Source organism: Ceratotherium simum, chromosome 6 (genome assembly GCF_057802395.1).
Source record: "Ceratotherium simum simum isolate JZ-2026a chromosome 6, ASM5780239v1, whole genome shotgun sequence".
Taxonomy (NCBI): Eukaryota; Metazoa; Chordata; class Mammalia; order Perissodactyla; family Rhinocerotidae; genus Ceratotherium; species Ceratotherium simum.
This window is the reverse complement of record NC_141905.1, coordinates 9,648,293-9,662,622: the sequence shown is the minus strand read 5'-3', so window position 1 is coordinate 9,662,622 and position 14,330 is coordinate 9,648,293. Positions and strand designations below refer to the sequence as shown.

At 37.3% G+C, this 14,330-nt stretch overlaps 1 protein-coding gene across 2 annotated transcripts in view; it reads right to left on the bottom strand.

Annotated features, from left to right (window-relative positions):
- Positions 1-2,827: 2,827 nt before the first annotated feature.
- ZNF25 (zinc finger protein 25) overlaps positions 2,828-14,330 on the bottom strand; it is a 31,607-nt gene continuing 20,104 nt past the window's right edge. For both annotated transcript variants that reach the window (XM_087431857.1, XM_014788985.2), the window contains exons 3-6: positions 9,643-9,769; positions 9,244-9,339; positions 6,887-6,950; positions 2,828-6,394 (exon numbers count right to left, since the gene is read on the bottom strand). In XM_087431857.1, the coding sequence (XP_087287983.1) occupies positions 5,341-6,394; positions 6,887-6,950; positions 9,244-9,339; positions 9,643-9,769 (1,341 nt within the window). In that variant the 3' untranslated portion in view covers positions 2,828-5,340. The remainder of the gene's footprint in view (positions 6,395-6,886; positions 6,951-9,243; positions 9,340-9,642; positions 9,770-14,330) is intronic.

Below are 14,330 nucleotides of genomic sequence, written 5' to 3'. Positions count from 1 at the left end.
GTGTAATCATGTTCTTACTGAATATTTACGGTAACCCTCAGGTACCCGGCTTCAACCTCACTTTTGGAAGTGCAGTTTTCACCTGTCAGGCATATGACTGTGTACGTGACATTAGATATTTAATCTTCTCAATTTGGAATCTGTGAGGGGAAAATTCAAGCCAAGTCTCAGATCATTCAGTAACAATTTCATGAGAATTTATAGTGATTTTAAGGTATAGATCACATTGTCATTATCACTAGGAATCGTTATAGAACTTTAGGCTAAGGAACATTAAGCTTTTTTCAAAGCATAGTGTATTCATCGTGTTTTTTATTCTCTGTATTTGATGATGTTTTGACATCTTAAAAAACTTGCTGGCCAGGGAGAGACTGCCTCTCCCTGGGCTAGCCAGTTCTTAGAGATAGCAAAGGGCTGGAAACATGCCTGGTGCATGTTTTTAATATGCAAACCAACCAGTCTCAGCCCCAACCACCTCCTGATCTCTCTCCCACCAACCCAATATTTCCCCTGCCCTAAATCAACCTGGGGCCACTTACCAGACAACTAGAGATACCCCTATAGCCCAGAGCTCTAGGAGGGAGGGTCCCAAGCCACATCTCAACTTTACAAATAAGATCTGGTCACCTGTTGAATCTCTTGGATAAAATCTTTATTGTAAAAAAAAAAGTCTGGACAATTTCCCTGTGTCATTTGGGTTTATTCTTTGCTATGTAAGTCAAGGTCCGGATATAGTTGGGGTGACACTAGGCAGAATGAGAGAGTCTAATTCAGCCAAGATTGCTTCTCTTTCATGAGGGAAGACTGTTGTATTTGGGTAAGTCCTTTGTAGAAATTAGATTAAACAATTGTCATTATAGTATTAATAGTGGCAAAAACTCTAAGGGTTACTTACGCTGCGTAACTACTACTGTGAAAGAAGAGACTAACCATTCAGTATCTAAAACAAAAAGCTGGATTACTCACTTTCTGTTTCAGTTATCTATTACTGTGTAACAAAAACACCCAAAATGATTTATTGTTTCTCTGTGGGTAGAGTGGGTGGTTTTTCTGCTTCACTTGGCATTGGCTGAAGTCTCTCATTCGGCTGGTTACACTTAGCCAATGATAGGGCTGGGCTGGAAGGTCTAAAAAAAACTTCACTCACATGTCTGGTATTGTGGGGCTTCACACTGGTAGCCTGAGTGTCTTCACAGCTTGGGAGTCTCAGACTAGTTGAACTTTCTCCATTATGATTGGCTTCAAGAAGGAAAGTGGAAGCTGCCACGCTTCTTACAGGGTAGGCCTGGAACTTCTGCCACATTATAGTAAGCCAGAGCAAGTCACAAGGCCAACCCAGATTCAAGAGGATGGGAAAAGTCTCTCTCTCATGAATAGAATGGCATGAGGGAAGGAATTGATATTGTCTATCTTTGACCATCATGACACTACCCAAAGGAGGGCTATACTTGTTAATTAGTCAAAGTACAAAATGATACAAGGTTTTGGGAAATGAGGGATTCAGGGATTGACAGGCTTTCAAAAGCAGGATTGTTTAGGGACTGACTGGCTGAGTTTCAGTGGTAAAAGTGTAGTTACTGGAGTGAGGCTGTAGCTGACTCGCCCACTTCCCAAAGTATGGTCACAGTAAAGCAGCTGTTGACTGCCTTGCAGAAAAGTGGGGCTGTCACAGATCTGCTGACCTGCATAAGCCTGTGTTACTGATGAAACATAGTCTCTGATTAATTGCTATCAATGTCTGATCATTTGTGTCTGATCCATCAATTCTGGTGGTTACTAATTCATGGCTTGAGGCTGTGGCTAAGAAACAGTTTCAGGCTTGCCTGCATTTGGAGACTAGGAACATTTTATTCTTATCAGAGTATTATTTTTTTAAAGTTATTTTCATGAGTATAGGCTTTATTCTTAATAACAGATTTGCCACAGCTATTGGATTCTCCCCAGAAAGTACTAATTAATTTCTATTTAATTTTTAATTTATTTTTTTGGAGAGGAAGATCAGCCCTGAGCTAACATCTGCCAGTCCTCCTCTTTTTTTGCTGAGGAAGACTGGCCCTGGGCTAACATCCGTGCCCATCCTCCTCCACTTTATATGGGACGCTGCCACAGGGCTTGACAAGCAGTGCGTCGGTGCGCGCCCGGGATCCAAACTGGTGAACCCCGGGCCGCCGCAGCGGAGCGCATGCACTTAATCGCTTGCGCCACCGGGCCGGCCCCTCTATTTAATTTTTGATTGAGAAGCCTGAGGAAGTTAGAAAACGTATTTGCTTTCACAGCAGGTTGAAATAAAGAACAACACTAAAGGCATCAACGTTCCTCTTAAACCTCTATCGAGACGCAATGTTCATGTCAGAGCTGAGTAGACTATTGGTAATATTTTATCATGCAGTATTTGGAAGTTTACTTTATTGTTTAAGATACTATACTTTATTCTTAAGATATAAGCAGTCACTAAGAATCATCATACTGGGTGCTCAATAGTGTTAAACATCAGACAAATCAGAGAGAGGCATGCTTAAGAAGGCATGAAAGGCACCTTCATTAGGAAGGGGAAGTAAGGTGGCAGGATTTAGATTGGAGCAGCATTTGACATTTATATGAAGTGCAGGTAATAAAATAATTTTACTAGTAATATAGTAATACTAGTAGATTATTAGTAATGTAGCTGGTGGAGTTGGGTATTTTGTTTTTTTTGTTATTGGGTTACAGTTAGTTAAGTATGACATAAAGATGGTGTTTTATCATGGGATAGTGAGAAAATTATAAAAGATATAGGGAAAACTGGCCATAGACTTGGAAGAAAATAAAGGAATACTGTGGGTAGGGATCAGTTAATAATTCAATTCAATGTTTATTTCATACATTTACTGCTACATTCCATCAGGAAATTTCTTGTTTTGATGTTATAACTGTTCAGCAAGTAAAACACATTTCTTTGAAAAAAAAAAATCTAATGTTTATTAGGCTTTTAACATATAATGTACAAAATAAATATACTGCACAAAAACCACTTACCCACAAATTGCTGTCTGCATCATTTCTGAAACACATACCATATATAAAAGTCTACCTGTACACTGGCTGTGATGTTTTCAGCTCTAAGTAACAGAAAAACTTAATTTTGTAAAGCACCAGATAGTAACTGTCTTAGGCTCTGTGGGTCATACGGTCTGTCAGAATGACAACTCTTGTAGTGTGAAGGCAGCCACAGGCAAAACAGAAACCAATGGTTTTTGTTTGTATTAGTGTTCTAATAAAACTTGATTTATGGACACTGAAATTTGAATATCATATAATTTTCACGTCACAAAATATTATGTGATTTTTTTCAACCATTTGGAAATGTAAAGCCATTCTTAGCTTGCAGGCTATAAAAACGGGCAGTGGGCCAGATCTGAATCACTTGTGGGAAAATGCACAACCAAACCAAACCAAGGCACTACAGCAATAAAGTGGGGGATGAATGTTGGTAGCCAACATGTTTTTTTATTTTTTGCAGCATAGTTCAAGAAATACAAATTATAATTAAGATAATACCTAACATACAGCTTTTCTTGTGTCTCAGACACTATTCTAAGTGCTTTAAAAATATTAACTCATTTATACCTCAAAGCAATCCTAACATATTGTTTTTATCACTTCTCTTTTATAGAAAAGGAAACTGAGGCACAGAGAGGTTATGTGGCATGCCCCATGCTGGAATGTGAGCCTAGAAGTAGGAGTCCAGAGTCCACACTCTTAACCACTAAGCCATGTTGCTTCTACTAGGAGGAAAAAGGTAGTGAAGAACTTAGGACTCTCATACAAAATACAAATGCAGATAGTTCTACACCCTGCTAAAACATCAACAGTAAGAAAGTATTTCTTTACATAGCATTGTTTTTACTATAGAGTGTTTTTAGCTGTTTTTAAAAATAAACTCAGGCTTTTTCTAAAATAAGTGTGTTTCTAACATAAAATTTGGCTGACCATGAGACAACTGAAAATTTTACAAAAACATTTTTAGCTTCTGAAGGATTAGTTCAGTAACAATATCTATATCCATTTAAAAATGCCAGGAAATAGAAGAAAAGATGTATTATAATTTTAAAAGAATATTACACTTAAATACACATTATATTAACAACAGGAGTCACTAGTTCAAAAGTTATTGAACTCAGCTTACACATTTCCCTATGTACAATTAGGGATGGGTTCCACGTGAACATCAAACGTCCACAATCTATGTTTTGTAGCACACTCACACACATACTAAAAGATTCTTCACGTTTAATGTCGTCGCCTGGTTATTCAATTTGTGCTTTTAAAAAGCGTCATATATCCAGACATTTGCAGGTTTCTTAAAAAGAAAAAACCTTGGAATCATCTCTGCAACATGACTTCTTTGACAGGCATACCTTGATTTATTGCGCTTCGCTTTATTTTGCCTCGCAGATACTGCATTTTCCACAAGACCCTACATCAGCAAAAGGATTATGACTCCCTAAAGGCTCAGATGATGGTTAGCATTTCTTAGCAATAAAGTATCTTTAGAATTAAGGTAGGTACATTTTTTAAGACATGGTGCTACTGCACGCTTAACAGACTACAATACACCATAAACATAACTTTTATATGCACTGAGAAACCAAAAAGTTTATGTGACTTGCTTTACTGCGATATTCGCTTTATTGTGGTGGTCTGGAACCAAACCCACAATATCTCCAAGGTGTGCCTGAATAACTGTTTCCCTCAGTACAGATTCTCTTTTGAATTTCTGTTTAAAAACTTTCACATATTTAAAATATCTGTAAAGGTTCTATCCCAGCATCAATGATCCAACGTTCACTGAGACATCACTCCTTGATAAAGGCCTCTGTATCTGTCGCAATCTTTGCATTGTCTCCTTTGGGTGTTCTAGTATGAGTCAAGCTGGTGTGAAAAGATTTCTGAATGCTCAGGATACAGACAGGAGATCCTCACTCATGTGAGCTTTTGGATGTCTAGTGATGGCTGCCCTGACAGAAAATTTCCTGACATTCATCTTACTTATAGGATTTCTCTCCTGTGTGATTTCTATGTTGTACAATAAAGTATGACTTCTGAAAGAAAGGTTTCCCTCATGTTTTACAGTTTGTGGTGTTTCTCCCATCTGTGTTGTCTGATATTTAGTAAAGTCTGACATATGGTAAAAATTTCTCCCTTATAGATTTACAGAATTTTTCTCTGTGTATTTCCTCTCTGTGAAGAAAGATTGTGGCTAAAATTTCTGATGATATTTATAAGGTTTTTGTCTTGTGTGAATTATCTGATTATTCTGAAGGATAAATTCAGACAGAAGAATTTCTCAGTTCATACTATTTATAAGCTTTTCCCCTTTGTGTGTGTCTTCTGATGTGCAGTGAGTTTTGATCTCTGGATAAAAGTTTCCCTACACTCCTGACATTCATAGGGTTTCTCCCCTGTGTGTTTTCGCTGATGTATGATAAAATGTGACTTCTGAGAGAAAGACTTCCCACATTCCTTACATTCATAGGGTTTCTCTCCTGTGTGAGTCCTTTGATGTAATCTGAGGACTGAATTCACAGAGAAAGACTTACCACATTCATGACATTCATAGGGCTTCTCCCCTGTGTGTTTTCTTTCATGTTTAGTGAGGTCTGATTTATAGTAAAAGTTTTTTCCACATTTCTTACATTCAAAGGGTTTCTCCCCTGTGTGAGTTCGCTGATGTACTGTGAGGGCTGACTTCTGGTAGAAGCATTTCCCACATTCCCTACACTCATAGGGTTTCTCTCCTGTGTGGGTTCTCTGATGAGTTTTGAGGTGTGAATTTCTAGAGAAGAATTTCCCACATTCCTTACATTTATAGGGTTTCTCCCCTGTATGTGTTCTCTGATGTACTGTGAGGTGTGATTTCTGGGAAAAGGATTTCCCACATTCCTTACATTCATACGGTTTCTCCCCTGTGTGTGTTTTCTGATGTACCATGAGGTATGCCTTAACATAGAAGAACTTCCCACATTCAGTACATTCGTAGGGTTTCTCTCCTGTGTGTGTTTTCTGATGTTCCATGAGGTGTGGCTTCTGGTAGAAGGATTTCTCACACTGATTACATTCATAGGGTTTCTCCCCTGCATGAGTTCTCAAATGTCTACTGAGAGATGACAGGTGGTAGAAAGTTTTCTTACATTCTTTACATTCATAGGTTTTCTCTCTGGTAGGAGTTTTCTGATGTCTTGTGAGGTCTCCATTCCTAGAGACAGATTTCCCACATTCACTGGGTTTGTCCTTTGAATGAGTATGCTGATGTTCTGTGAGGGCAGACTTCTGGCAGAAGGACTTTCCACACTGATTACATTTATAGGTTTCCTCTCCAGTATGAGTTTTCTGATGTTTTGTGAGTTCTCCATTCCTAGAGAGAAATTGCCAAATTCATTAACGTATAAGGCGTTTTTGTTTTTTTTTTTTTTATCTATTCTGGGTATTTTCCAAATAACTCTGATAACTAATTCTAGAGATGTTCCCATATTTATTAGATTCATAGGGTTTCTCCACTGTGAACATTCTCTGACAGACATTGTGGTTTAACATTTGATAGAAGGAACCTTCACTTGCATTATATTCACAGGGTCTCTCAACTGCCTGAACTCTACTTTGTGTAATAAAGCCTCCCTTATTGGAAATTCAGAAGAATCAAAAGACTGCTTTGAAGTTTGAATCTCCTGATCCTGAAGAAGGTCTCTATTATGAAAAAGGGCTTTTCCATTTGGATTATATTCTTTGGAATTTGCTCCAGTGTTAGTTTTCTCACATTTAGTATTAACTAGTGCTCTCTCACTTCCAGTACCCCATCAAGACCTTTCTTACAAAGCTTCTAATCTTAAAATTGAATTCTTGAACTTACCTTGAGTTTTCAGCTTGGCTTTCCTGGTATCTTGCTCCTAGGTCATGAATATTCCATATGTCTTCTACAAAGGAATCCAAAATTTAATACTGTATATATCTTAACACATTATTATAGTCGTAGGGTTAATTCTTAGGCTTCAGGTCAATCTCCCCAAATGAAGGAACTTTCAAATGCGAATTTCCTCTATCCCACTAGTTTAGAAAAAAACATAACACTAAAAACTGCTATAGCAGACAGGGGAAGAAACCTGGTTATAAACCCAAGAACCTCTGACACCTTACAAATGTGACCTTAAAAACTTGGAGGAGAAAGTTAAGACAAAAAAAACAGGCAGCAGAGAACAAAAGATATTCAAAGTGTTGCTGAACAGGAATGCGGGACTCACAGAGAATGCTGTGAGCCCAGTAAGCACAATGAACAGTAAGTAGGGTGATAATAAAAATTAGTGGACAACTATAGTCACTGAGAATATCAGGGGAAAGATTAAATTGGATGAAGGAGCTAAAGTATAGGTCTTTATCTGCTCAAACCTAGTTTACTGTGTTAGGATTCCTAGTAGTTAGCAGACTACAAACTTCCACTTTACTTCCTATTTAGCCATACACAACAATCTAGATGTCAACACTAAAGTACCTTTCTCAGAACATCAATTTCTTCATGTTTAGAGGAACAGTCCTATAGCTTGGGCTTTCACTCTCCATCTAGTTGGCTTAATTTTCACTGGGACAGACAACCCAGGAGCACACACATCCAAAAGGAAAGTTAATAAAAAAGCAGAGTGCCAGCCATCCAGACAACAGGGTGAATTTCCGGTCATAGCACTAGAGATTTGCAATCCTGACCGCCAAATACTGCATCTCCAAAGCAGTGTTACCATGACTCAACACTAGTCTTATTCTGCTTTCATATCTTAGCTCCCACATCTCTGCTTCACTTTACTACATGATTTTTAAAGATGAATTATTCAACATCATTCTAGAACCTTTACTGACCTTCATATTTATGTTTAAATGCTTGAAAGAAAGTGAAAAATTATGAGCAGAGGCTTGGGGTTGGAACTCATGGCATTTGTGGGGAAATCGAAAGTTATTTGATAGGGACTTGTGCAAGGTTAACTTGGATACACACAAAGTAAGATCCTATGTATAGAAGACACTTAAGAGAGCAGATGAAATGAATATTAGCATGTGTTTGGGGGCCACAAGAAGAAATAAGATGCAGTAGGCAAGAAAGGGCCAGACTAGTGCTTGACAGAAAATTAATTTAAGTGTATTTTGTAATGGTGAGTCAGTATAAGTTTACCATGACAGGCTAGTGGCAATATAAGTTTGCCGTATTACACAACTACTATGAGGATGTGAAATTAAGAACTGGCTTTTGATGCTGAGAAGGAAGGGAGTTAGATCAGTGGAACAGGACAGTGGAACTATCCTGTAAGATCGTAAAATATGGGACCAGAATACAAATAAGACAAAGATACTAGAGATGTCAATCTTAGGAGTTCTCAGCCTAAAAACCAATGCTTTGGTCTTAAGAAAGGATGAGCCCTTGCAGAAGTTACTATAAAGGGCATAGAGTAGAAGATAGTGTCTGTTTCTTGTTAATTGAAACTCAATCTTTCAACAAATATCTAGTGAACAACTAATATATATCAGGCATTGTTCCAGGTCCAAGCAACACATAAGTGTACAAATTAGAAAATACATGAAAAGCATTTAAGGAAGCAGAGTGAGATTATCTTATCTTTTTGTTTGTTTTATTTTTTTATCTTAGTATTATAACACTCCAAATAAGGTGCAGTAGATTTTAGGAAAGATAATCAACATTTTGTGTGAAAAGACAAACACCATCTAAAAGGAAGTATCAACTCTGAAATAATATAATTGATGAAAGTCATAATGATTTGTAATCTGCTTTTAGAGTTTAAAGAGAGAATAGGAAGTTAAAACTGGTGCTGAAAATAACTAAGACATTTCATTGTTAATAAAAAGAGGAAAATGGCATTTGAAAAAAATTTATGTCAGATTTATAAATACTTTAAGATAATAGTTGCATACTTCCATGGCAGGGAGTAGGTGGGAATTCTAGAAAAAAGACAAACTAAAAGTTTAAGTCAAGTTAGTATATAGGAAAGAGAAGTAAATCTATTAACAAATGTCAAGCAAAGTAGGGAATTTAGGTGGAGAGAATGAAAATTGGAGGTGTGATTTATGTTGCTTACATATGCAGGTCAAGGGTGCTCAGTCGTTTCCAAAAGTATAGGGTATTTAAAAAAGAGATTCCTCAAAAGTATTTCAAAAGGCGAAAGGCACCAACCACCTCCCTAATAACATGCCCTATAATTTCTCACTCACCAGGGTAGTTCCGACGTGGAAATTCTACTTCTAATATCCATGGCTCTTTTCCTTGCTTCAACTTGAAGACTGCTTTTGGCTTATTCACACGATAACCTATTAATAGAAAAGATAAATAAAATAATACAAATACTTGGAATTTAGGGACTCTGAAGGATAAGGAAGTGAAGTTTTAGAAGCAGAACAATGAAGGTGCCATTTAGGCTTGACAAATTTAGATTCTTTCAATGGAGAGGGTGGAGACACAAATATTTTTTCTGGTACCCAAAATGGATTCATCAACTTCGACCCCTGAAACCAAGCTAATACCATTCAACTCTACAGAGGCCTTACATGTTCCAGCAACCGGGCAAGGAAATGCAGACTACTCAGAGTTACATATGGGGAAGTTTTTCTCACCCACTGCGAGTAGGTGACCATAGTTCTCCTGCATCACTTCCTTGTACAGGGTCCTCTGAGCAGCATCCAGTAATTGCCACTCCTCCTTGGTGAATTCCACAGTAACATCCTTGAATGTTACTGGTCCCTGTAACAACATATTTCAGTTCAGAGTGAAGTGATCAGAATAGAGTACCACCGAAAAGATGTGTAAACTAGCTCTTAATGTGCTAACTATAGAATTTACTCTGGAAAGTTAATATATACTGCTACTCTGTACCCTGCTTTATACAGAGAGAAAATATTGGTTCAATATATATTTACTGAGATATACTCCATGCCTGGAACTCTGCTGGAAATACAAAGATGACCAAAAGCAACTATTCCTGTTACCAAGGAGCTTACATTCTGACAGGGAGGCAAAGATGTAAAAGCTTACATGCAACAGGCACAGCAGGTGTTATGACAGAAGTATGTACAAGAAACAAGATGGTCACAAATGTGAATGGTTATTTGCATTTTGTATTATCAAGTTAGATTTTATTAGGTGGTCAAATTGACTAATGTAAACTTCAGGAATAAAGAAAACAGAACTAGCAAAGGCATGGATGCATGAAAAATGGCACACTTAGGAAACTACAAATAAGACAATATGTTATGAGGATGGGTGTAGGACAAAGATTAGTTAGAAGGTGATAGTCATGTCAGGTTATAGAACATGGAGTGATTCTAAATTTCTCTTTTGGACCATGAAAATATATTTTGCATATCCCCTTAATTGACGTCTGCTTATTAATATATCATATATTTACATCTATTAGTCTGTTTATTAAAAATTGATGGGGCCGGCCTGGTGGTGTAGTGGTTAAGTGCACGTGCTCCACTGCGGCGGCCCGGGGTTCGGATACCAGGTGTGCATCGACGCACCACTTGTCAAGCCATGCTGTGGCGGCATCCCATATTAAAGTAGAGGAAGATGGGTACGGATGTTAGCACAGGGGCCAATCTTCCTCAGCAAAAAGAGGAGGATTGGTGATGGATGTTAGCTCAGGGCTGATCTCCCTCACCAAAAAAAAATAATAATAAAAAATAAAAAAATACATAAAAAAATAAAAATTGACAAGTTTTATTTCTTTTTTTGTATTTATATGAAAGACAGACAAGAATAGATATTCTGTTATTTGACACTATGTGGACTGTCTTATACGTCTTTGGGATATCCACCCCTTGACTTTGTAGATGCAAATTTAGATAATGGGGAGGCACTGAAGAGATAGATGTAAGCACTACAGTTATATGAGTACGGTAGTAATTGAGAAGAAAACTCTAAAGTAGAAGGGGCAAATGGCACATCAGAAAGATGGAGTGTTAGAAAATTAAGAGACGTGGGCAATAAATACGTACATTAAAGTAGAAGCAGTGGGGGAAAGAAGCATAACTTTGTAATTAATTGGAAATTAATAACTACTGAGAGAAAGGGGGAGAGTAACTCCCTCAGTGTCTTTATGGTTTGGTAATGGCTAGAGCCATAATGCTAATTATTTTCATTCTTTCATTTTTATTGATAGAACTATTTAAAGCTATGAAATTTCCTCCAATCATTGCTTTATTATATTCCACAGAATCTGAATTGCAGTATTTTCACTGGAAGAACATCTTGGCTAGATAGAAATTCTTGCCTCACACTTTTTTCTTGAAAACAGTGTTCTACAACTCCTGTTTTATATATTTATATGTTGCTAACAAGAATTATGTCAATTTTATTTTCTTTCCTTGCCAAGTGAGTCTTTTTTTTTCCTTGAGACTCAGGGGCCTTTTATTTCTATACTTTTAAATGGGTCTAGTAGTTTTATTAGACTCTCTCTTGGTGTTTATCATTCTGGATCAATTCTCTCTGGCACACAGAGGGCCTGTTCAATATGTAGACTCAGTTTTTCTTTTCTTTATAGAAAGTTTCCTTGGATTATAGTTTTAAATATTAGTTCTCTTCCACTCTTTAGTTTTTGTTATTTAGGGATTCTACTTTGTCGTTCTACTATTTCTATTACTCTCTTCCTAATCCTTGACAATTCTTGTTTTTCCCCACACCATGGTCTCTTTCCATGCCTCTCCTGTGTTATGTATTGTACTTTCATGCATACTTCGTCTCCGTTAGCTGCACTGTAATTTAATCTTTTAGTATCTGAGATGATTTTCTGTTCTGTTATTTTTTTCCTAAGTTAACTTACCTATATTTTATATTTGCTTTTCCATTTCTATTGTGAGTCTTCAACCTCTCATTCTTAAAGTTCTTTCCTATCTGAAATTACTTCATCTTGGAGAGTTGTGTTTTCCTCTACTTTTTGTTTGGGGGAGGAATATTTACATCAATTGAAAAAGTGTTAAATCACATTTTCTGCTTAAATTAATATTGTATGGATGTTGAGTAACTTTTTTGTTCATGATCAGATGAAGATAAAAGTTGATTTTATGGTGGGGAAGAGTGAAAGTTTACTCTAGTTCTTAGTTCAAAAGCTCTCTTCTGTTGGCGTAGTATGTTCACATTCTTGAAGAAAATAGCACCATTGTGGGTAGTGTCTTTAGATTCTTTGATACTGTGTTCTTTTTTTAGGACACCTGATTTCAGCTGCTTGTTTTCTTATTTGCTTCACTAAGCACACAGGGATTCCTTCTTTTCCTGAGTTGTTGCCTGCTCCAAGCTGCCACCTGTGTTCCTGGACACATTCTAAGTCCCTTCTTTTCTGTTCCCAGTGCCAGTGCTTGGATACCACAGGTCTCAGACCTCTTCTCCATCTTTCTCCAATTAGGGTGAAAGCCTCTGCATCTGGCAGGGTGCCTACTTACCCTTAGTTCTTGTACAGCTACGACATCACCATCTCTACTCTCCTGACTTCCTGCTCTGGAGTGAGCGCCAAGCTACTTCTGCTCTTTTGATAATGATCTCCCAACTTATATGTTAATTGAAGTTTCCTGTCTCCTAGCTATACAGTAGGAGTAGGTTATGGTGTATGGAAACATCTGTATTTTACCAACTAACATTATTCTATGGCAACTAGGAAATCCATAAAAGAAAATGGGAAAATAAGAAAAAGAATAAGTTGGGCAGAAGGAGACAATGAGTTGAATTTTGTTCATGTTGTACTTGAAGTGACTGTAGAACATATAGCTGGAACTGTCAATTTGGCAGATATACATATAAGTAAATTTCCACAAATAATATTTTCATATATATGAAAAAATAGAGTTCTAGAAGAATCCAAAAAGAAGAATCTGTGAGAGCAGAAATATTTGAGAGGATGGTAGGAAAAATTAGGCCAAGACCACAAAGCCTGACAAACTTCTCTAAATATAAGAGTAGGCCAGGAGGAGAGTGTTTAGGAAACCAAAGAAAGAAAGATTCACAAATAATGGACAGTTCTGGTTCAAAATTCAAATGTAAAAAGTCCAAGTTAGAATAACTCAATAAAAGCACAGCAAAACAGTGAAAGCTGTAATCAGTAAGCAAGACAATCTGAGAAATTTTCGGAAGATCTAGACCATAAGATCATATAAGAGAATCCAGCTTTTGGACACACGTCCTAACAGAGAGCTCAGGAAAATGTCTATGCTCAGAGTCAGAGGGCTGGAACTGGACATGGACAGTAGACACTGATTTGGCACAGAAATTAATCAAAGTCGAGCTTATATGATTCCTTGCTTTCTTTTTAACAAAGAGCATACAGCAGCAAAAGTATCCTCAGCAAAAGCTGTTGAGAAGAGCTCACCACATAAAGCAGAGGAACTAATATGGGGGCTCTGAATATGGGCACAATATAGCCAAAAAGAGAAACACAAAACTGTTACACACACACACATTTTATTCCTTTGTAATACATATGGATTTTTTTTTAAAAGCCAAACTGCTGATGAAATACAGCCGTCTGCCACATAATGACATTTCGACCAATGATGGACCACATATACAACAGTGGTCCCATAAGATTAGTACCATATCGCCTAGGTGTGTAGTAGGTTACACCAATGAGGTTTGTGTAAGTACACTCTATCATGTTCACACAATGATGAAATCACCTCATGACACATTTCTCAGGACATATCCCTGTCATTAAGTGACACACAACTGTAGTTACAAGTACTATTTTCTTATGGTATAGCAGCATCACTTTAGCAATTAAAAGAATATCTAAGAGGGGCCGGCCCAGTGGCATAGTGGTTAAGTTTGCATGCTCCGCTTCAGTGGCCCGGGGTTTGCAGGTTCGGACCCCAAGTGCAGACCTACACACTGCATATCAAGCCATGCTGTGGCAGGCGTCCCACATATAAAGTAGAGGAAGATTGGCATGGATGTTAGCTCAGGGCTAATCTTCCTCACCAAAAAGAAGAAAAAAAAAAACCCGACACACAAAAGAATAATATCTAAGAGAATAAGAATAAAACTGATGTGACTTTTCCTATACAGAACCAAATACTAAAAGACAAAGAAGGAATGCCCACAAAGTTCTAATGGAAAAGCTTTTGAACCTAAAATTCCATGCCCTGCCAAATTTTCATTCAAGGATAAGAAAAAAAAAACAGATGTTTTCATAAACATAAAGATTTTAAAAGCATACAAAGTATGCACCTATTTTGCAAAGCACTACAATATACTTAAAAGAAATCAAGAAAGAAAAGCAGGTGGTAAACCAGAAATAACAGCTAACAGAGTTAAG